The sequence below is a fragment of the Python bivittatus genome, unplaced genomic scaffold (genome assembly GCF_059951505.1).
Source record: "Python bivittatus isolate LINGU-HERP-01145 unplaced genomic scaffold, Pbiv_v1 ctg000410_np1212, whole genome shotgun sequence".
Taxonomy (NCBI): Eukaryota; Metazoa; Chordata; class Lepidosauria; order Squamata; family Pythonidae; genus Python; species Python bivittatus.
The window spans coordinates 11,270,001-11,292,890 of NW_028277067.1; the positions used below are offsets into that span (position 1 = coordinate 11,270,001).

At 39.9% G+C, this 22,890-nt stretch overlaps 2 protein-coding genes across 3 annotated transcripts in view; one reads left to right on the forward strand and one right to left on the reverse strand.

Moving 5' to 3' along the window:
• UBE2Z (ubiquitin conjugating enzyme E2 Z) overlaps nt 1-8,005 on the forward strand; it is a 24,138-nt gene extending 16,133 nt beyond the window's left edge. The window contains exons 6-7 of the mRNA XM_088143483.1: nt 914-1,004; nt 3,879-8,005. Coding sequence (XP_087999609.1) covers nt 914-1,004; nt 3,879-4,049 — 262 coding nt within the window. The 3' untranslated portion in view covers nt 4,050-8,005. The remainder of the gene's footprint in view (nt 1-913; nt 1,005-3,878) is intronic.
• A 783-nt stretch (nt 8,006-8,788) lies between these two features.
• SNF8 (SNF8 subunit of ESCRT-II) lies at nt 8,789-21,545 on the reverse strand. Of its 2 annotated transcripts, XM_088143484.1 has the most exons (8): nt 21,371-21,545; nt 19,677-19,727; nt 19,089-19,227; nt 18,118-18,222; nt 13,224-13,296; nt 11,331-11,472; nt 10,318-10,392; nt 8,789-9,715 (listed from the first exon to the last, which is right to left on the reverse strand). In XM_088143484.1, exons 1-8 carry the CDS (start codon nt 21,422-21,424, stop codon nt 9,578-9,580), a joined length of 777 nt encoding a protein of 258 aa, XP_087999610.1. In that variant the 5' UTR covers nt 21,425-21,545; the 3' UTR covers nt 8,789-9,577. The 2 variants fall into 2 exon arrangements, with proteins under 2 accessions (XP_087999610.1, XP_087999611.1); XM_088143485.1 differs by lacking the exons at nt 8,789-9,715; nt 10,318-10,392; nt 11,331-11,472; nt 13,224-13,296 and adding an exon at nt 13,304-14,401.
• Nucleotides 21,546-22,890: the final 1,345 nt, after the last annotated feature.

Genomic DNA, 22,890 nt, shown 5'->3' on the forward strand with positions numbered 1-22,890 from the left:
ATAGCATTGTCCAGAATTCAAACATAAGGAATATTGGTCTTTTCCAACTAGTGCTCTCCAGATGTATTCAGAATAGCCATGCTGTCTGGGAATTCTAAAAGTTGCAGTATATCTGGAGCTCACCTGTTCAAGAAATGTTCATGCAAGTTGTTTTCAGGGATAACAAATTAATGCAACTAATGGGAAAAAGCAAAATGCTTCTCTGGTGTTAGCTAATTTAAAGTAACAGACTCTTCTCTTGATTATGGAATTAACACATTGTGTCAAAACAAAATAAAAGTAGCATTACCATAAATAAAGCCAGAGATGCATTCATTCCTATTTTATTGCTCATATAGTCCTTCAAACCTAGCTCTTGACATATCTAAACTAGCTCCTGATTTGTTGCTCCCCAACCAAGCACAAAATAATAAATGGCTTTAGATTTTTGCATATTGAAGAAGCAACATAGGAGGACCTAACGCTATTTTTTTTCTTCGAGTCAACTTGGAGTAATAAGGGAGCATGTAGCAGCACACATGCTTTGAATGATAAAGCAAGATTCTCAGAATTCTGCCTTTTTATGTGTACAAACACAGCTAGAAATAGATGCTGAAGAGATTTTTTTGAAATAAATTATCTTCGTATAGTGAAAAAATGATCCTTATTGTTTTTACTCCTAGAAAAGAAAACAGTGTGGTCTGTATGGATATTTAGTTTTATGTAATAAACATAAAAGAAAGGCTGGTCTGCCCTTGTACTAAAGGAGTTTAGAATATTGTGTATAATGAGGGTGCGCTTGTTGAACAAAGCTGTTGTTTTATGTCTGTGGGTTTAAAAAATAGTTTTTAAAACCAGGCATTAGCTCCTTGATGGGAAAAAATATGGCATTACTGCTGGGTGGTCTCACACTTTGTTGTTTTTTTTCTGCTAGTGGAGTTATGGAGAAGTCTTTCATGGAATATTATGATTTTTATGAAGCGGTGTGCAAAGAGAGGCTTCACCTCCAGGGACAGTCCATGCAGGTAAGGACGAGATGATGTGTACTTGTTGACTGTCATGGACAGACTTGTTAAAACAATAGCAATAATCAGAATTTGATTTCTCATCTTCTGATCTGAGAAAGGAACTTCTTCATTCGGCAGAATTTTTTTCTGAACAGGAATATGAAAACTTGAGTTGGCAACCCTCAAAGTGTTCAGAGAAGTTAGAGGAGTGGGCTGCTAGTATATTAGTGCAAGCAGGAAGTGGCTACAAGGTAATGGAAGGATGGCAATTTAAATCCGTCTTGACATGTTGAAGATTTGTATCTCTTTAGGTTGGGGGATCTTCATTCATGTATTTCATATTAGATGTAAATCCTATCACTTCACCCACCAAATGTACTATTGGGTAAAAATAAAATACTAATAAAATAATAAAAAGGTAAACCTCTGCAACTTATTAATCTTCCCCCATGAATAAGTAGAAATAAGAACCTTCACCAAATGAAAACTAACTTCATAACTCTCGTTGTCTGAATAAACATGCCTTTGGTAGCCTATATTAGCATGGTGTACTAGAAGCGAGGGCAGCCCCCAAGAACACAATGTGTTCCTCTCAGTTGTCACCTCAATACTGTGAAGGCAGATGGAAAGACCTCAAAAACTAGCATTATCATAACCTCAGAAAACATTTAACAATTTTGTGATAACTCACAAAACATTTGACAACTTCACAAAACCCGTGGTGCAACTGTGTTCATGCCTGCCTCCAGGTAGAAAAGTAGAAGGGACCAAATAAGCGTTTACTTTTTTTTAAAATGTCAAACTTCAACATCTGCCATCAATTTGGAAAACAAGAGCTGAGGTATGCAATCAGCAAACTTGCTTGATGATCATCTGTTTCTGGATTATGCTGCTTTAGTTCAGTGTTTCCTTAGATTAAAAAATGTAAATATCTAGATAAAGTCAGTAGGTAATGGAGAAGGGGTCTAGAGTAATTTTCTCTCTACTATGCAAACATTCTGTGTGTTTAGAGAGATTTTTATATATTGAGGGAAATTGGATAGTATTTAAATATGTGATTCCCCCTCTGTATTTGACTGGCACAATTTAGCATTATGTTATTTTAAAATGCAGGATTGTTTCATTCAAGTGGAATAGGAATTGTTACATGATTTCAGGAAGGCTCTTCTGCAAAGCAGAGTCTGTAAAAGTTGCCTATTCAACAAATGTAAGATGTAAACTGCCCAGAGTCCCCCATTGTGGGGAGATGGGCGGGGACAAGTCCACTAAATAAATACATACATACATACATACATACAAGTTAATTTCAAAGCACAAGAGGTCTAAACCTATGTGGGGGACCAAATTCCTCCTTGTGGGTCCTGAAGCTGAGCTGCTAAATTATAGTGGCATGATTGCTGAAAATTAGTGGTTCCTTTTCCAACCGTTTCAAAGAGGAAACAGAAAAGTGTAGAGTTTGCCTGAAAAGTAGCTTACCTCAGTACAATCTTTTTTCAAAAAAAGGAAAAACTCCACCTCCCAAAAAACATTAGGAAAAACCTAAAGATCTTGGCCTTCCCATATACATATACCCTGCCTACTTTGGGCCATTGCTTTTGCTTCCCCCCCCCCCATAAAATGTGAACCTATGCCCACCGAAAGGTGGTTCAACCCCAATCCTAAAAGAACCTGGTCACTGAGAAGTTTGTTTAGAGATGCCTGTTTCCCTCACAGAAGAGCCATTACAGGTTTTACATGCGCTGTTTTTTGTACTGACCACATTTTATCAATACAAGATCCTAAATGTAGGCTGACGATTTGTAATATGTTGATATCAATGAAGGCTTCCACATTTTTCATATTGACAAGTTTTTTTTAGTAGCTTTAGCCACTGGCCATGGTCCAGCTCAAAATTCTCCTATGCAAGCTCCTCTGAAATTTATAGCGCAAGAGATTTTTTTGCTGAATTCTGTAGTGGCATCTAAAAATGCATGCTGGATATATAGTCAAAGTTTCAGTGTACATAAGAGAAGCTATATTTGTATTTATAGGATGCCATTGAAGTTTCACATCAAGTGTGTGTACAGACTTGATGTGTATGTACAGGGAAGGATTACACAAGAGGCAGCCTTTACACAAGAGGATGGCCTAGCACAGGAGGAGCAAGAACACAGGACCAGAATCAGCAGTTTACCTTCATGTAAAAGAAAAAGGACACTCATTTGACGACAATAATGTTCACATTTTGGACAGAGAAGATAGGTGGTTTGAGAGAGGAGTAAAGGAATCCATTTGTGCCAAAGCAGAAAATCCTTCCCTCAGTAGAGGTGGAGTCCTCAGACTCAACTTGTCTCCCATTTTCCAGGCTGCCCTTTCAACAGTCCCCAGGAAGATTAAGAACAGTTCAAAAGTTCACCAGGAAGGCAACACTTTACACCCCCCTGGGGATGAGTGAGGGATTAGGAGTAAGACATCTACATCGCAAAGACTCTACTAATCACATCTCCTATTGTCCCTTCAATGAGCCTATCATGCTAATAAGAAACACAGCCACCCTGGAAGACTTTTATGGGGTCCCCCTAACCAACTTTCTTAGACTGAAGAAGCTGCTTGGACAAGTAGCGAAAGGTCTCTAACCTAAAAGAAAAGAAGCCCAGTTGCCATGACTCAACCTCCAGACAACCCACCAATTAGTTTTTAGTACCAGAACTGCATATTGCTCACAGAATTTACATACACGGTATCTCTCCAGCTTCTTCAGGCTCTCTCCATTTGTTAATACAAGTTAGAGTGGATGGGGAAGAGTTATTTTTTTGCTGGAATCGTTACTTGATGGATGTCCAAATTCCTTTTTGATTGACTGATCTACCAGTGACCCTGAGATCTACCTTATTTGCATTTTTTCCCTTCCAGGACCCCTTTGGGGAGAAGCGAGGACACTTTGACTACCAGTCCCTTCTAGCACGTTTGCAAGGAATCCGTCTGAAGGTGCAGGAGAAGCACCAGCAGGAGAATCCAGACATAGACTCAGAAAGCAGCTCTTCTGAAACAGAAACAGACACTCAAGGGAGCATTAAGATTTAGATGCCTCCCATCTGATCACTTGGGAATCCAAAACATGGGGGTGGGATCTTCCAACTCCAGGTGCTGTGGAGGACCCCGGAGAGACCTAAGAACTGGTTTAGGTTCCAGAGTGAGCACACACGTGGAGAAACAGCCTTTCGTTATCTCCATCAAGTGCTCTGGTATATCCTGTTAAAAGAGGATTTGATGCTAAAACTGAACTGGGCTTGTGAGAGGTTGCATTTTGGAAATGACCCTTCCCTCTGCTGGAGACCTCTGAGTGAATGACACACAAAAAAAAGCATTTTGGAAAAACCTGTGGTAGACAGGTTTATGTCCCCCTTTCCCCCAGTTCTCAAAGAGCATGAGATAAAGCATGGCTCCTTGTTCCATTGTCCTTGTTTCATAAACAAATATGTACTGCATATTCCTAGCACCTCCCTCCCAGCTTGTTTCTACACCTTGATGGGCTCCCAGCAATTGAGTCTGTTAAAGCACTTTTTGACCATTTGTACATCACATCCTATTTCTTCAGATCTGGTGCATTGTAGCTTCCCAGTCAGGTTGGTGTTGCCTGTCCTAGACAGACCAAAGAGGAAGAATTTCTGCTGGAACTGGGCTTTGTTTTGGTTTTTTTGAAAACAAGTTCCACAGCTTTACTAAATTCTTGTTTTCCTGACTTTCACCTGGAGTTCAGGCAGGAAAGGAGTAAAAATGCAACCCAGGAAAAGAATTAAAATTCATATTTTCAGCCTACTGTGCAAGTCAACCTTCAGCTTTCCAAAGTAAACTTTACCTCGTTTCACTGACCATCTTTGATGGCTCTAAAGGAGAAAGAATCTTTCTCTCCCTTGGTAAGATGGATGTAATTTCAGGGGTGGGTTAAGCATTATAGTTTAGAAGTAATTATTGCAGAAGAAAAGTACAAATAAGTGCAGCAGCACCAACAAATTAGCATGCTTATCTGAAGTAGCTGTGGCTTCCGTGCTTTTTTGGAGAGGTGGGGAGAACATAGCTAGAAGTTTGATGACAGAGAAGGAAGAAACGTGGTCAGTGTCTATTAGACTGTTAAGCCTGAGGAATCAGTTGTTGGACTATCCTGTCAAAGGATTGGATCTTATTTTAATAAGAGTTTGTTGAAACTGAAATATGGAGTTGCACGGTAGTAGATGAGTCTTTCTATAAAATCTGCCATAAATCCCTTCTTCCAGATTGCATCTATGATATAGAAAAGGTTCTAGCCTTTGAAGTTTTTTTTTTAAGTGTGGAAAGTTTAACACTTTCTAGAGAAGATCCAGAAGACTTAGCACTTTTAGAAACTACTCTAAGCCTTTTGAAAACTGGAAGAAAGTTCCTGATTATTGATGCACATGGTGATCTGAAGCAGGAAGCCGTTCTGGTAGGAAATATTGCATTCAGCCATCAGCCTAGTAATATACATGGATCCATGCTGGTACCCTCCATCCACCCCTCTCTCTAAAGATCCTGTATGCTCATAGGCAGTGTCTTTCTTTCCAGCTGTTCTTGTACTTCCTTTGGGATATAAGAGAGGGCATTCTGCTGCTTAGAGTATCCTGCAGCTTTGGGTGTTGGAAAAACTGATTACATCTAATTTGAGACAGGGCAGAATTGTTCCTCTGTCTTCCCTGTCCCCCAAAAGAGACTCCCCAAAGGACATGGATAGCTGGTAGAATCCGGAAAAAACATTGCAATACAAGTTTACATGTAGACGCCTTGTGAAGGGAAGGCCTTGAGAGGCGGAGTTAATTGTATCATGTTTATTTTAATCTCATTAGGTACAATCCAATAAAAGTCAGATTTACTTATTCTCTTCCCAGCTCCCCAAAAATCAAAGGGATGTAAGTGCACAGTTAATTTTTAAGTCCTGCTGGAATCAGTGAGACTTAGGCCTTACGCACTCTGTGCCAATTGAATAAATATGGGTTTCCCCATGCTAGATTCACTAGGGCTAGAAGTGCTTCTGGGTTAGAGCACTATGATTTCAAGGGATCTTAACTCCAGATGCATGTTGGCTGTTGAACCATTGCATACCTTTCTTTAAAACAAAACATGAAAAATGCCTTATGTGATTACTTTTTCATGTGGCTCGCATGTGGGTGTAAGAAAAACAAAACAAAAAGGAATCTGATTTTGTAGATGCCCATAATCATCTGTCTTCTGAATGTTTCCATTTCAAGAAGTGACAATCCTAGATGACTGATCTAGACAAATGTTAGTGACATAATTTTAGGCCTAACAAGCTTAAGGAAAACAAGAAACAAATGCACAAGGGTCTTCAAATAAAGAAACCTTGTTTATATACAGTTGTACATAAGGGGTTTTTTGGTGCAATAAAGTTTGTTTTGGCAGGATCTGAAGTTCATCTGTGTCATATCTGAAAGGTAAAACAGTTACTACCAACCCTCAATGTGTTACAGAGACTGAAAGAATAGCTATCTAAACATAGCTATCTAAACGTATATCCCATTTCTCCAGGATTATTACCAGCTTTGCAATGCTGGAATTTCCTACTGGAAGCCTAGGTTGTGCAGCTCCAGCCTGAGATCTTGAAACAGTTCTAAACTGTTTTTCCAAAGGCGATGGGGGTAGAGAATAATCCTAATCAACATTCTAGAAAAACTCCTTTTGGTCCCTCAGTTGCAAAATCCAGATGGCATAAGAAACATGCATACTAAATGCACGTAACAGGTGGTCCTAGGGCAGCATGTGCCCTTTGAACCCCTTGGGTGTATCCTTCCCCCAAAGAGTTCCAAAGATTCTAAGTGTGATCAAAGGAGGAAGTAAATACAGGCCTGGATATTAAACATGTGAACTAAATTTAAAGATACATGAATTGGAAGCACCTTTTTGGTGCATAGCTTCCAATCCAGGAAAAAGTGCACAGAAACTCACCGAGCCACAATGATTTCCTATGCAAATTGCAAAACTGGTTCATGCTACATTACCCAAAGCCATAATGTAGTTTGGTTTTGGCTTGTTAAATAAAATAGGCTTTCCTTTTCATACTGGGTTCCAGGAGGACTTGAATGGGTTCTCCAAGGGAGAGGAAAAATTAACGCTCTGCCATCCACTCTCATCTTGACACTGGCTGTATGTCACTAGCATTTGCAAGCATTCTGCACAAGAAGTGACCAGCTGCCTTTCCCTTCCCACATGTGTGAACACACAAAATCTGACTCCCTGCCTTCCCCCAAATTCCAAAAACCATTCTAATTCTGCAAGGTGATCATGGTGACTCCCTCCCTCCCTCTTCATGTTTAACGTTATAGACAGTATTTGCATCTGTGTATGTGCATGTCCCCAAGAGGTCTGTTTAATATTCAAGGAGGCATCCTGTGTGCACACCTACTCAGGAGTAAGCCCACTCTACAGAAATTAGTAAATTTAGGATTACACTGTTTGGCTGCAGTGCATGTGTGCCTGAAATCACTTTGGAGTGGAACTTCCTCCAGAATAAACATACAGAACTCTGTTTGCAAAGACAGGCAACAGGAAGATGGGTGCTTAAGTGGCTTCAGTCAGGCAATCACGATGGAAGAAATCCATGCCATCAACACTCATCTTAGATATATGGTGTTATTTTGGTTTTTTTTTAATTAGGCCTAATAAATATTTTTCCAGATATTGATCACTAGTTACAAACTGGTATAATTGCAGAGGGTATAGAAAAAGGTGAAAACAGAAAAAAACTAAACAAATTCCAGTGCTGCTGGTGTTGCTTCTTGTGTCACAAGTTAAACTCAACCACAAGAAAGAATGGAAATATGATCAGACCTTTATCAACTTTGTTTTTTTTATAGTCTGGCAAGAAAGACAACCAAATGAACAGTATGTTGAATGTAAGCAAGTATTGGGTAATCTGAATCCTGCAAATTTATTAAGACATCTGGAAACCAAACATTCCAAAAAAAAAAAGGAAAATAAAAGTTCTGAGTATTTCAAAACAACTTGTGTGAGAAGAAAATGGCTTTTTGTACATTTTTGTGTAACAATAAGAAAAATGCCCAAAGCATTGATCTGCTTGGTTAAAAAATTAACCTTCCAAATAAATGTGAAATTCAGATTTTATTTTTTATACATTGGAAATGTCAATTTTGCATTCAAAATAAAGTTTACTTTTCATTTTATTGCCAATGTTCTATCAATAGTGGTTTGCCTCTTGATAAGGAGTTCTTGGAAATTTTCTTTTTGACTAATGGGCTGAAAAACTTTGAAAATCCCTGAAGTAAAACATGCCTTAGATTGAGTTTCCATACTACAATAATACAATTTTGTCCAGTACTTTTTTGCACCAAGTCATGGGCAAAACATTGGCCTATTGCTTGCAACTTCTGGGTTAACAGCTGCCTCCTAGTCTGATTGTGACCTCAACACCCACTGGATCAATCTGATAGCAGGCCATCTCTGCACACAAATTATCCCCAATAAACTGTTCCTTGTGTTTTGTATGAAGTTGTAAGTTGATTCTTATGATGTTAGAGGAAGCAGTTTCTTCTTCCACATAGCATGATCTGTGAATCGAGCTGCAGAAAACATTTCTACCAGCCTTAGTGTTACTTCTGAACCATGAGCAATAGATCCTCAGATAGGCCTTCTCCTGCCTGGTTTTTATATCCACAAATTGTCCTCAGAGCATAAGTTTATTGTTTTACGGAAATTAGTAAGACTTCAATGCAGATGATGGTTTTTCAAATGGTCGATGAAGTTTTATACACACAACATGAAGTTTAAGACATAGCTTTATGAATTTCAAATTTATATGTGCACTGCACAAGTATGGAAAGGTATATTTATTGATTACAGATTTCAACATGCTAAGGCACAACATGGTTACGGTTGTGAAGGTATATTTTCACACAGTATTTCAGGTCAGAGGAACCCTGACTGCCTGAAGGGCTGAAACTGGACTAAGCATTACCCATAACTTTCTAAACTCTATCTTCCCAGATACCCTTGCTTTTTAAGGAAAAAATATATATTGTAGAAATCCCCAAGGATACATAAGTTGGAAATAATAATAATTGTTTGGTCCCTTACCCAGTCCAAGTAGCAATGAAGACTTTCAGCTGTTTCACCATACAGAAACAGCCTGACATGGAACCCTTTACAAGTTGAAGGATTCAGTATGTACATAATTCAGTCAATATACTACTCAACAATCATGGGATAAGGGAATGAAAAGAAATCATACAGTTTTAGCATCTGACATCAATTCTCATCCTAAACATTTAGGGTAACTGAAACAAAAATTTACACCTTTGGAAAAACTCCATCCTGCCCTCTCATTCCCATTTACAATAACCAGAAACTTGCTAATGAAATCAAAATCTTCACCTGGCAGAAATCCACATTCAGTATCAAACTGCCTGATGAAATTAAGTGTTAGTAAAGCAGATATTTTCATATAAATATTTTTTTTCTTATAAATACTTTAAGATCCAAGGTATTAACTACTGTTCAGTGTTACCACTTTAACAACTAGCAATAGACCTGATTCAGTGTTCACTTATTACTCATCTTTGATATTGTCAAGGTAAAGCTTCCTTTGCTTCTTCTGGTGTGATTTCCTGAGAATACAATTCTGTAAAGAGGGCAGGTAGCCAGTACTGTGGCTCTGTTGGAGCTTGTGTATCAAGCCAGGCCATCCCTTCCTTCAGCAAATGATCCTGTAAAAAGCCACAATATATTTGTTGGAGGAGGAGAAGAGAGAACAAACAAATACCCAGTAAAAACAACCAAAAGTAGGTGGCTGATGGCACCAAACAGTCCAATAGGGACTGAGCATGTTCAGCAGCCATGGAATACTGGCTCATAGTTGGGGGAGAAGGGGGGAAGAACAGACTGAATGAAATGCCAAATAGGGAGGATTTCACAAGCGTATAATTACAGACACCTTGATACAATGCAAGGCTCAGCAGCCTTTTCTGATGCCACTGTATCATCTCAAACAATAGTACATTTCAAAAAAATAATAATAATGGTTGAAATGTCAATGCCTCTTCTAATATTTCAATGATCTTGCCCAGAATTTCATGGCTTTGATGATGTTGCCTGGAAACAAAAAAGATTTCAAGAATACTGAAATATCACAAAATATAGTGTGATGATGGTCATATTAATTAATTAATTAAAGCAGATGCCATGTGAGGGTTCCATAAATATTATCAACCTCTGGATAAAACAATATTTCCAATTTAAAAAAAATTGAGTTTTAAAGTACCAAATTCAGGCATTTATTTCTTCTTATGTATCTAAATTACTGACATACCAGCACTTGCTTGGCTCGTTCCATCTCCCACTTTAAACTTGACTTGATTTCACTGATAGTCACATACCCCTTTTTCTGAAATTAAGAATGGAAAAAAACAGGATTTCAGTGAATTTGCCAAGGCAGAAGAAGGTATAGAAAACACAAAGAAAATAAAATACATTTATTGCCTGCTGTTTGAGGGAAGACGTACTAAAGGCAGAGCATCTGCTTTGCATGCCCAAATACTGAAATAACATCCTAACATCTCTGATTAAAAACTGATTTTATAAAAGATTTCCTTACCAGTTTTTCTCCTAATGAAATTATGAGGAAAAACAGTTTTGTGTAAAATAGCATTTAATCAAGATTCTCCAGCCCAATTTGCAGATTTCTAACTCCCTCTGGGGAAAGAATAGCTAAGACTGAACTGTGCAGTTTGGGAAAAAGGATTGTTCTGTTCACATGCTCCACTAATATGAAACATGTAATATGTCTGTTTTTGGCTTAGCATGATGTATGAATAGGGATCTGAATACAATAAACTATGGCTTGTTTAGGGTAATAAACCAGTTTGAAATTATAGTTTGCTGTTGGCTTACTGATTGCAAATGTGGCTTCAGTGTGATGTGCATAGAGTTTAGTTCTGTGAAATGTGCATAATGTATGTCAGATGAACTGAATTGTGATCCATGAAAACTTATTATTAAATGCATTCATCTTTAAACTGCCATAAATATGTTGTCCAACTTTTCCTTAATTTTACTTAAAAGCAAGCAGAGGGGCCCCAATCCAGATTGAGACTGTAGCATGCAAAGAAGGGAGGATTAATCTTTCTCTCCCCAAACTAAGTCACACAATCCCCAAATTTATCTCCTCTGCTGTAGTCCCAATTCAAATCTCCCACTCAACATCTAGAAATACTTTACTTTTATGTTAAACTTTAAAAACTTTCCAAGACTGACTAAATCAAAATCAATCTCCACATTCATGACTCAAATACTCATTCATTAATTCTTTTCTGGCACAGGCACCTCAGCAAGCTGTATCACAACAGTGTGATCCATGTTTAGTTCAGCTGGCACAGACTGGATCAGGTATGTCCCACCAACAGGAAGAATCCCAAAGCCATTTCCTAAAACTTTCAGCTTCTTAATTGCTCGGATAAGGTCATCTCTGTGGAGTCAGGAAAGGAAAAATAAGGCACAGATACCAGTAATTTTCAACTATGCCCAGGGCAATATATTTCAGTTCTTCAAAATCCCACATTTAAAATACACAGAAAGTTGCACTGGGAAATGCAGAACTGAATTCCCAACAGTCCCAGTATTTGTGTTAAAGCTTATGTACAAAGATATATTTCTAGCCCTTATGGCTGTAAAGATGTTAGGAAGCCAATGTGGACACTCAGAAATCCAAACAAGGGCAAAATAAGATTTGCAGTGAGATACCGTGAACTTCAGGACCTTGTGTAAATAACTCCTTGCTCTGAGAGAGACAGGCAATAACCAAGGAAGGGGGCCGCTCAAGGCATCTTATTTACTCATGAATGGGCCCACTTCTCTGATCACCTGCACTGAGGTGATCTATATTGGTGAGTGCACACATGCATGTTTTTCCAGATGTTCTGCCAAAAAACATAAACTGGGTACAGCAGATATGTCCTACTCCTCTTTCAAGGTGCATTCAGAGCTATGTTCTGAAGAGTCCAAAATGGGAGCATCCTACCTATCTTCTCTTCTCCCTGATTATTGAAGCTCTGGGTGACCTGGAATGGCTCCATAGCTGTTAGTCAGTGAGACTTCCCTTTTGCCCTGTCTTATACCTTCTGATTTGTACTCTCCCCCATATTAGAGGTCCCACTGCTGTCTCTTAGTAGCAGAGGCATATTTGAAACAAAGCATCTACAAGCTGTACTTCAGGCCAAATCTGTGTTTTTCTGACATGAGGCCCTACTCTATCCTCTCAGGACAGATACGTGCACTGCCAGATACCCCTAAAACGTGTTATCAAATGGTAATTTTTAATGTGACCAAAGAAGAAAAGATGTAATTGGAGAGAAACCAGATTAACTATACTTAATTTTAATTTTACTGAAATCAAACCTAGTTTTTGCCCTCACCTTACCTACTCCTTTTTGGAGTGCAGCCCTCAGCACACCAGTCAATGGCCCAGAAAAAACTGTGCACTATCATTCTGGAGGAGGAATGGAAACTTGTGGTTTCCCCCTCAAAGTTGCAACTTTTACCTGCAGGCATGGCCAGCAGGAAGGGGTGTTGGAAATTATATTTTAAACTAAATACAGATGGGGGTGACAATTCTGCAACTAAATCTGAATTATTTAAAAATGCAAACAAGTTGCCCAACCACTGTACTGTAGATTATTTTATTAATATAATAACTTGATACATGCTAACTTGATACACTATACATGCTAATGCTTTGCATGTCTCTATAAACTGAGAAAAGATTAAGTAAAGCTATACTGGTGAGAAAGTCCACGTCTGAGGAAGAGCTTGGGTCAAAATACTTGGTTCAAGGGAATGTATGAAAAATAAGATGTGTGGACTTTAACTCCCAGAGTTCCCCAGCCAAAATGCTGGCTGGGGAACTCTGGGAGTTGAAGTCCACGTATCTTAAAGCTGCCAAGTTTGAAAAACACTGATATATAGCATTCTTATCAGACTGTATATATATCTAGTACAGATATACTAGATAAGACAGCATAGCTTTTACAGAACAGAGTATTAGCTTTTACACAATATATTGGAACTGTAGCTCAACAAGAACTTGCCAACTCAGTGAAAATTCTGTGGCTACAACAAATAATGTTAACCATGATCATTTGATCAGCATAATTTCTTTCATTAATTGTTAAGATTATACTTTTTTTTCCTGTAAACTATAGTCATGAATGCAATGCTTACTGGCTAACATCTTGAGCAAATTTTCCTCTTCCTTTGAGCACTTGTTGATGGAGTTCATCCAATATTATTAATCCTAGTGGGAATAAGGAAACAAGAGGCAAATTGCACAAGAAAGTTGGACCCCACCAAAGATTATGTAAATTAAGATTGTAACTGTACAAACCAATTTTCCCCAAGTTGCTGCCCTCTATGCATGACAGGATACAACCTCATATTGGTCAGCACTTCAAAGAGTTGTAATCTCAATATATCTGTGGAGAGTAGCTTAAAGAAGGCTGGTATATCTAGAATCTCTCTATAAATCCCACTAACTGAATGAGGCTCATTTCCTAATAGGCATATCAGAATTTCACTGTCAAGACTGCCATCCCATAGATATTTACCAAGATGTAAGTTCCACTGAATACAGTTGGATTTGTTTCTGAACAAACATGTATAGGATTGCAATGCATACTGTACTATGCTTAACTTGAATCCCATTCATTTTATATTTTGAAGAAGAGACACTACCCTTGATCTTAGCCAAAGGCCAAGAAGAATACAATAAAATATAAACCAAAATAAATCAGGTCATTCAACTATACCAGCTCGCTCTAACCAGGCACCCTTCATATATGTTTCCGATTCAACTTCCACATGAATGAAAACATTTACGGTTCCCATATCACACTGGGCCATAATACAGTTTGTTTGGTTTTGGCTTAATATGCTGTGTGAACCAATTTTGTAAACCATGACTATAACAGCTTTATGAATAAAACCATTCACTCTGGTTTATTCAACAAATCATGTTTAAAATAAATCATAATTTATAGTAGGGTAGACATCTTATGCCCCTTCATGGATCACTGCCTTGTCGTGGCGAAGGGGCTTGCGTAACTCAGTGAAGCCATGAGCTATACCGTGCAGGGCCACCCAAGACGGACAGGTCATGACAGAGAGTTCTGACAAAATGTGGTCCACTGGAGAAGGAAATGGCAACCCACTCCAGTATCCTTGCCAAGAAAACCCCATGGACAATGTTAAAAGGCTAAAAGATATGACGCCGGAAGATGAGCCCCTCAGGTCGGAAGGTGTCCAATATGCTACTGGGGAAGAGCGGAGGGCAATTCCAAGTAGCTCCAGAAAGAGTGAAGCGGCTGGGCCAAAGCCGAAAGGACGTTCAGCTGTGGATGTATCTGGAAGCGAAAAGAAGGTCCGATGCTGTAAAGAACAATATTGTATAGGTACCTGGAATGTAAGATCTATGAACCAAGGCAAGCTGGATGTGGTCAAACATGAGATGACAAGACTGAACATCGACATCTTGGGAATCAGCGAACTGAAATGGACGGGAATGGGTGAATTTAATTCGGGTGACCATTATATCTACTACTGTGGGCAAGAAACCCTTAGAAGAAATGGAGTTGCACTCATAGTGAATAAGAGAGTGGGAAAGGCAGTAATGGGGTACAACCTCAAAAACGACAGAATGATCTCAGTGCGTATCCAAGGCAAACCATTCAATATCACAGTCATCCAAGTCTATGCCCCAACCACTGATGCTGAAGAAGCTGAAGTTGACCGCTTCTATGAAGACCTACAACACCTTCTAGAACTAGCACCAAAAAGATGTCCTTTTCATCATAGGGGATTGGAATGCTAAAGTAGGAAGTCAAGGAGTAATCGGAATAACAGGCAAGTTTGGCCTTGGAGTACAAAATGAAGCAGGGCAAAGGCTAATAGAGTTCTGTCAAGAGAACAAGCTAGTCATAGCAAACACTCTTTTCCAACAACACAAGAGACGACTCTACACATGGACATCACCAGATGGTCAATACCGAAACCAGATTGATTATATACTTTGCAGCCAAAGATGGAGAAGCTCTATACAGACAGCAAAAACAAGACCAGGAGCTGACTGTGGCTCAGATCATGAGCTTCTTACTGCAAAATTTAGGCTTAAATTGAAGAATGTAGGGAAAACCACTAGACCACTCAGGTATGACTTAGATCATATTCCTTGTGAGTACACAGTGAAGGTGATGAATAGATTTAGAGGATTAGATTTGGTAGACAGAGCGCCTGAAGAACTATGGACGGAGGTCCGTAACATTGTACAGGAGGCAGCAACTAAAACCATCCCAAAGAAAAAGAAATGCAAGAAAGCAAAATGGCTGTCTGATGAGGCTTTACAAATAGCTGTGGAAAGAAGGAATGCGAAAAGCAAGGGTGAAAGGGAAAGATATAAGCAACTGAATGCAGATTTCCAGAGAATAGCAAGGAGAGATAAGAAGGCCTTCTTAAATGAACAATGCAAAGAAATTGAGGAAAACAATAGAATGGGGAAGACTAGAGATCTCTACAAGAAAATTGGAGATATGAAAGGAACGTTTAGTGCAAAGATGGGCATGATAAAGGACAAAAAAGGCAGGGACCTAACAGAAGCAGAAGAGATTAAGAAGAGGTGGCAAGAATACACAGAAGGACTATACAAGAAAGATCTTAATGTCCCTGATGTCCACGCTGGTGCGATCGCTGACCTTGAGCCAGACATCCTAGAGAGTGAAGTCAAGTGGGCCTTAGGAAGCATTGCTAACAACAAAGCTAGTGGAGATGACAGTATTCCAGCTGAGTTATTTAAAATACTAAAAGATGATGGTGTTAAAGTGCTGCACTCAATATGCCAGCAAGTTTGGAAAACGCAACAGTGGCCACGGGATTGGAAAAGGTCAGTTTACGTTCCAATTCCAAAGAAGGGCAATGCCAAAGAATGCTCAAACTATCGCACAATTGCACTCATTTCACATGCTAGCAAGGTTATGCTCAAAATCCTACAAGCTAGGCTTCAGCAATACATGAACCGAGAACTACCGGATGTACAAGCTGGGTTTCGAAGAGGCAGAGGAACTAGAGATCAAATCGCCAACATTCGCTGGATAATGGAGAAAGCACGAGAGTTCCAGAAAAACATCTACTTCTGCTTCATTGACTATGCAAAAGCCTTTGATTGTGTGGATCACAACAAACTGTGGCAAATTCTTAAAGAGATGGGGGTACCAGACCACCTTACCTGTCTCCTGAGAAATCTGTATGCGGGCCAAGAAGCAACAGTCAGAACCGGTCATGGAACAACCGATTGGTTCAAAATAGGGAAAAGTGTACGACAAGGCTGTATACTGTCACCCTGCTTATTTAACCTATATGCAGAGTACATCATGAGAAATGCCAGGCTGGAAGAATCACAAGCTGGAATCAAGATTGCAGGGAGAATCATCAACAACCTCAGATATGCAGATGATACCACCCTAATGGCAGAAAGTGAAGAAGAACTAAAGAGCCTCTTGATGAGGGTGAAAGAGGAGAGTGCAAAAGCTGGCTTGAAACTCAACATTAAAAAAACTAAGATCATGGCATCTGGACCCATCAATTCCTGGAAAATAGAAGGGGTAGAAATGGAAGCAGTAACAGACTTCATTTATTTGGGCTCCAAGATCACCGCAGACGGAGACTGCAGCCATGAAATTAAAAGACGCTTGCTCCTTGGGAGGAAAGCTATGGCAAACCTAGACAGCATATTAAAAAGCAGAGACGTCACCTTGCCAACAAAGATCCGCATAGTCAAAGCTATGGTTTTTCCAGTAGTAATGTATGGCTGTGAGAGCTGGACCATAAAAAGGCCGAGCGCCGAAGAATTGATGCCTTTGAACTGTGGTGCTGGAGAAGACTCTTGAGAGTCCCCTGGACTGCTAGGAGGTCAAACCAGTCAATCTTAAAGGAAATTAACCCTGATTGTTCATTGGAAGGACTGATAATGAAGCTCAAGCTCAGATACTTTGGTCACCTAATGCGAAGAGAGATCTCTTTGGAGAAGACCCTGATGCTGGGAAAGATTGAAGGCAAAAGGAGAAGAGGACGGCAGAGGATGAGATGGTTAGATAGCATCACTGAAGCAATGAGCATGAAACTGAGCAAACTCAGGGAGGCAGTGAAGGACAGGAAGGCCTGGCGCAATATGGTTCATGGGGTCACGAAGAGTCGGACACGACTTAACGACTAAACAAAAACAACAACAAGACATCTTATGACCAGGCCTCAATTTTCTTTTCTCCTTCTTTTTTTAATAAAAAAAAGACCTCTAAAAGAGTAAAGCCATGTTATGATGCCACTAAAGCAGTTACAGTCAAAATTCTCACCATTTTGGGGAGAGAAAGGAGAGCTATCCCTTAATCGTGAAACAGAGAACTACCCACTGGCGTCTTTAAAAGAGCTACTGGGCTGCATGTAGTCCACCCATCCTTGACTTAGCAGAATGTGTGAAGTAGGCTACTACATGGGAGATATGCAGTAAAGATCTATGGATGGTCTCTCAAAATAAGTGCCCCTAAAGTTAAAAACAGATTACTTGGTAGCAAAAGTGGTGAGGATTTTATATTTGGTTGTACATACTTAAATTAATGGAATTTACTCCTGAATAGTAATGCATAAGACTACATTGTTAATATTTCTGGAAGACTGCATTAGTGTATCCAGAAAATTTGGAGGCTGCAATAATCACAGGGATGCATTACTGCAAAGGTGGGCATGGAAGGCAGGTTTAGGGGTTGTAATTTAGAAACCCAACTTTCCAAGGTTCGAAAGTAACATCACTGGAAAGGAAGTGACATCACCAGACCAGGCACAGCAGAATGAACTTTCAGTTGGATTTTAAGGGGGGTGATGAGAATACGAGGGTTTCCCACTCTCTTAACATTGCAGAAAAACAAAAAATCAGGCTGAAATTGGCCTAAAAAACACATTACTTTTCATTAGGGTGGGAATGGGAGCAGAAGGCCTCCTACATGTAGGGCATTTTACCACTGAAATTCAGCAGCAGAAAGTTGGAGCCTGCATGTGAGTTACTGAACACAGTCACCTCCATTTCTGTGCTTGAGAGCCAAGCAGACTTCAATAATCTGGACGCCTAACTCATAGTAAAAATCTCCGACACCCAACATTTCTGACCAGAATCCTTTACCAGCTGCAGAAAAAGAACAAAAGATGGACATTAATATATTAGAAACAAACTGAGCTATGCATTTTCCCAGAGACCCCATTTTGAAACGTACCATTTAAAGGAAAAAAAACCCTAAAGTCTCCTAGTCCTCAAAAGGGAAATAATAACTGCCTTCCCTTAGGCCATGGAAAGGTGTTTGCTGCCTGATGCCGATCCTTTTCCTCTTATCCATATCTGGACATTTCCTACTGGAGCGGGTAGATACGGAACAGCTCACCTTGCTGCCCATGGTGACAAGGAATTCTATGTACATGAATAGAAGCTGATGAAGGATGGAATAAACCAGTGTTTCTCAACCTGAGATGTGCAGACATTAACTCCCACAATTCCCCATCCCAGAGTTGAAGTCCACACATCTTAAAGTTGCTGAGGTTGAGAAACACTGGAATAAACAATATGATTTCATTCTGCCATCCACCTGGTTTCTTTGTTCAGCTGCATCCCTACTTTGTCAGTCTCCTTGGTAGGAAGTCATTTTATTATCTTCATAATCCAGCATTTCCACATAATTTCCCTCTCCTCTAAGGCCTTTAAACCTTAGCATGATGATTTAGGGGAAAAAACGCTGAAGACTAGTCACACTTGTGGACTGATCTGCTGATAAAGCTCCTTGACCATCTCTTTATACTAAACTTACTTTTGTTGGCTGTAAATAACACTCAGCACAGAACATTTTTATACTTAAAGCACAGAGGAGACCAGATATTGCTTAATTCCCAATACCTCCAGCTACTGAGGCTAATCATGAGGTGTTGGGTGCTGTAATTCAACATCAACTGGAGGGCAACAGTTCCCCCATCAAAGATTTCCACTCCTTCCCCATTTCTTACAGGCTAGTGGATCAACACCAATTGTTGCACACATATCCTGGAACTGGACTCTGAATTCAGGATTTTTACGGATTTCTTGTTTGTGTTTACTAGCAAACTCTTCTAGGTTAGTTTTAAACATGTCCAGCTGTTTAGACATCTGTAAATGTATTTGGAAAAGACAAAAGAGAAAAAAATTAACTGGTTTGAAATACTACTACTAGACTCTCTTAAATAACCTTGCGCCTTCCACACAACACATTACACAACAATGTGGGGTGAATCCTGCAAAGAAATGATTAATACCAGTTTTCAAAATATTGCTTTAATCCAATGGATTATCTATCCTAATATCCAAGCTACTAAGATTGACCAGGGTTTATAGGAAGTGTGCAAATCTGAAAATATTACTATTACACACCTTCTACATAGGACTCTTCTAAGCCTTTCCCCCAAGCTCCTGATACTCCTGATCATTTCAACACCTGTGTTATTGAGTATACATTATATACACATTCTGCACAGAAGCTAAGAGTTACAGCCTAGGATTAGAGCTACACAGATATCCTTCCAATTCCAAAAACAAATGTAGGCATTTTCTCATCTCACCTGGGCTAACTGGTCTTCAGCCAAAACTGTACCACGTTCCTTATATTTGGCCTACAAAGAAAAAGAAGTCATTAGTTTTTAATATTTTTATTATTTTAGTCATATTATGATTATGTGCAATTAAATTGGTGTCAACTCTCAGTGACCACATAGATTTTCTCCATTATATATTTTGATACTGAAGTCTTAATATTTTTACCAGATGAGAACATCCTTTTTCATAGATATTTATATGAGGCCTTGCTAGCTATGTTTGCATAACATACTAAACACAGTGGCTATGTTCATGTAACATGCTAAGCCAGGGCAAGCAAACCACATTCTGATATAACATGATGGTGTGTTTCACATAACATGCTAAGATTCAATGTGGTTTGATTTTGGCACAGTCACTGTTGTCTGTAGACAAAAAGTCTGTGGCTTAGTATGTTGTGCAAACACAGACACTGAGAGTGACTTGTCCATAGGAGGTTAATTTGCTAAACAACTAGAGCCTGTAAGATCAGTACTATCGCCCCCCCCCAAAAAAAACAATTGACAGTTGTTCCTGTAAGGATCATACTGGACAGACCAATTCCCTTTGAAAGACGTGGTCTTGAAGGTACCTGGGAGTCAAGCCATATCAAACTTCTAAAAACCAGCTTAAAAACAGCATGTTGAATTGCACTGGAAAATATCATAAACCAATGTAGGATTCATAACACAAAGGTAATATGCCTATAGCAACTTTTAACTCACAACCAGGTCACATTTTGCCCCAGGTGCAGTTTCCAAGTGGTTTTCAAAGGCAGCCCCATATAAAGTATATGAGTCACTCTCACCAAGGCCTCCCACTCCAGCCAGTGTATGGGAGTCAGTGGCGACATCTAGCCAACCCTGGCTGATCTCAAAAACCAAAACAAGGATAGACCTGATTAGAACATAGATAGGAGGCCACCAGCAAATGTCAAGGCTATAGGTTACATTGGGGAGTTGAAAATATCCTGGAAGAAAACTAAGGCAAACCACATCCATAACACTGCCAAGGACACATACATGAAGTCATCAGGAGTTGACCTCTACTCAAGGTAGTCTTTAATCTGGCAAATCCAGCCAGATAATACTTAATATAGTATTTTGGGATGTACCATAAAATATTGAGAGTTATTAGGAAAAAAACAGATGGTTAGAAAAGTGTCACCTCTCAATTTAGGAATTAAGCAGTGCCTCTTTCCCTTCTGCAAGGCAAAGCTAAGTATCAGTCCTTCCAAGGTATGGATCATTAACAGAAAAAAGGGGATGTAAGCATTTTCAGGGATGAGGTAAGAAACAACGTGAGGTGGACTAGCTTTCTGGAACAGGAAGGAAGCTGATTTAAATTGGCAGCAAGCACTAGCAATGAATAAGAAATTATACGAGTTAATTCATAGCACAATAATTACTGCAGAGGAATATACCTCTGGGCATGTGCAAAGTATCTCCCCCTAGCCATTCTCTAGTCCCCTTCAACCCTCACCCCGTCCTTCTCACCACTTCGATGTACAATATAAAAACAGGCCCTTTCCAGAGGCAGAAAAGGCCTACCAGAAAACTCCCAGCACTTTTCGCAAAGAAATGAAATCCTTCTCTGGAGAGGCTGGGTAAGAGCGGGAGAAGGAAAGCGGGACTACTGTAAGTGGAGGGAAAGGAAACTCAACTGAAGGAAAGGACCTCACCTCTGCCAACTTTTTTTTGGCGATGGCGCCGGCCCCCACGCCCCGGCGGTGCATCTTTGCACGGGGGTGGGGAGGGGAGAAGGAGAAAATAGTCTTTGGACCTGAACTGGTTTACGAAGGAAGGCAGCGCGGGACAGAAGCAACCATATTAGCAACCCCGCCCCTCTTCAGTACGTCATCGGCGTGCGACAAACAGGAAGTACGTCTAGGGCTGATGATTTTCTTCACCTCCGTCACTGCTCTGACAAATAAGAAGCTGTTTGACTTGAAAGGGAGAGGGTTTCTCCCGCTTTATTTGTCTGACACTGAAATCCTAAAAGGGAACGGAGGATAAAGAGAGAAATCTTCGCCAATGCCCTTGTGACATCTTCAGTCAGCCTCCCCCAACATTAAGCTGTCCAGAGGTACTGGACTACAACGCCCATGATTCACAGCCTTCCGTGTGGAGACTATAACAGTCCTGGTGGACGTCAGCCGGGGAAGGACGCGCAAGACTATAATGATAAAGAGCTGGCACGCTTTCGGGTCGACCTGTTGAAAGTCCGAAAATAGCAACGATAATACTGTAATAGGTGCTCAGATGTCAAAATTACACCACTGCTTGCTGGCAAAGGAAAACTATTCTTCTCTCCCAAGTTCAGTCTTCTCTCTAAGTGTTGGGCTTTACATTCACACGGCATTCAACGTCAACAAGTAAAGGAGCAGGATGTAGCTGTAGCCTCCAATAGTTTTGAGAAAGGGTTAGTTTTCCTAACATGAAAGAGGTTAAAATGTGGTTGACTAATTTTTGGTTTAGTGTGTTGTGTGAATCCAACTAGTGTGGTTGGTTTATGGTTCTGTATTTTGTGAACTCAAGCAATTGGGATAATTGAATAAAATATGGTCCAGCTTACCATAGTTTAGCACATTGTAGAGACACAGCCATGGTGACAGTTGTGAGTCTTCTTGAACCTAGAGCTCTCCAGATGTTTTGGGACCTTAAGACCAAACTTCAAGTTATCCAACACATATGGAGAGTGCCAATCTGGGGAAGGATACTGTTGAATAGTACCTCACCTCAAAGTTTATAGGCTTGTACAATCCCCTTGCACTTAACCATGGCCTAATCATTTCTTGGCAACATCACTTTCTTGCCTTGACCCTGTTATTAGCTATGCCCATGTCTTTTTCTTGTGTAAACTATCCCACCACATCTTCAAGATGTGTAAAATCTGTAATACTTTGTCCCCCATTATCTATAAGGCAGTCAGCTGTCACTGCCTTGTTGTGAATGTGCTTGGAGGTGTGCTTTGGATGCTCCAGGCTGTTGTGAGCATGCTCCGTTCCTTCAGGTGACAGGCCAGCCCCCACTAAAGCCACCTCTTTCTCAGCATTTGTCCTCTCTATCTGCCCTTTGCTTTGTGTTCCTTTCATATTCCTTATCCTATCCTTGACACCAGCTTCTCTTCAAGCTTCTAGCAAGGGAAAGGAGACAGAAGTAGAACTCTGCTGCTTTATTTGAGGAAGAAGAGGGTGCTTAT

Excerpts from the sequence above, each read along its gene's own strand:
- SNF8 (XM_088143484.1), bottom strand. The coding sequence starts at position 21,424 with ATGCACCGCCGGGGCGTGGGGGCCGGCGCCATCGCCAAAAAAAAGTTG. Across the intron at positions 19,728-21,370 it reads CCAAAAAAAAGTTGGCAGAG|GCCAAATATAAGGAACGTGG; the intron begins GTGAGGTCCTTT and ends TTTTCTTTGTAG. Across the intron at positions 13,297-18,117 it reads TCTCAAGCACAGAAATGGAG|GATTAATAATATTGGATGAA; the intron begins GTGACTGTGTTC and ends TATTCCCACTAG.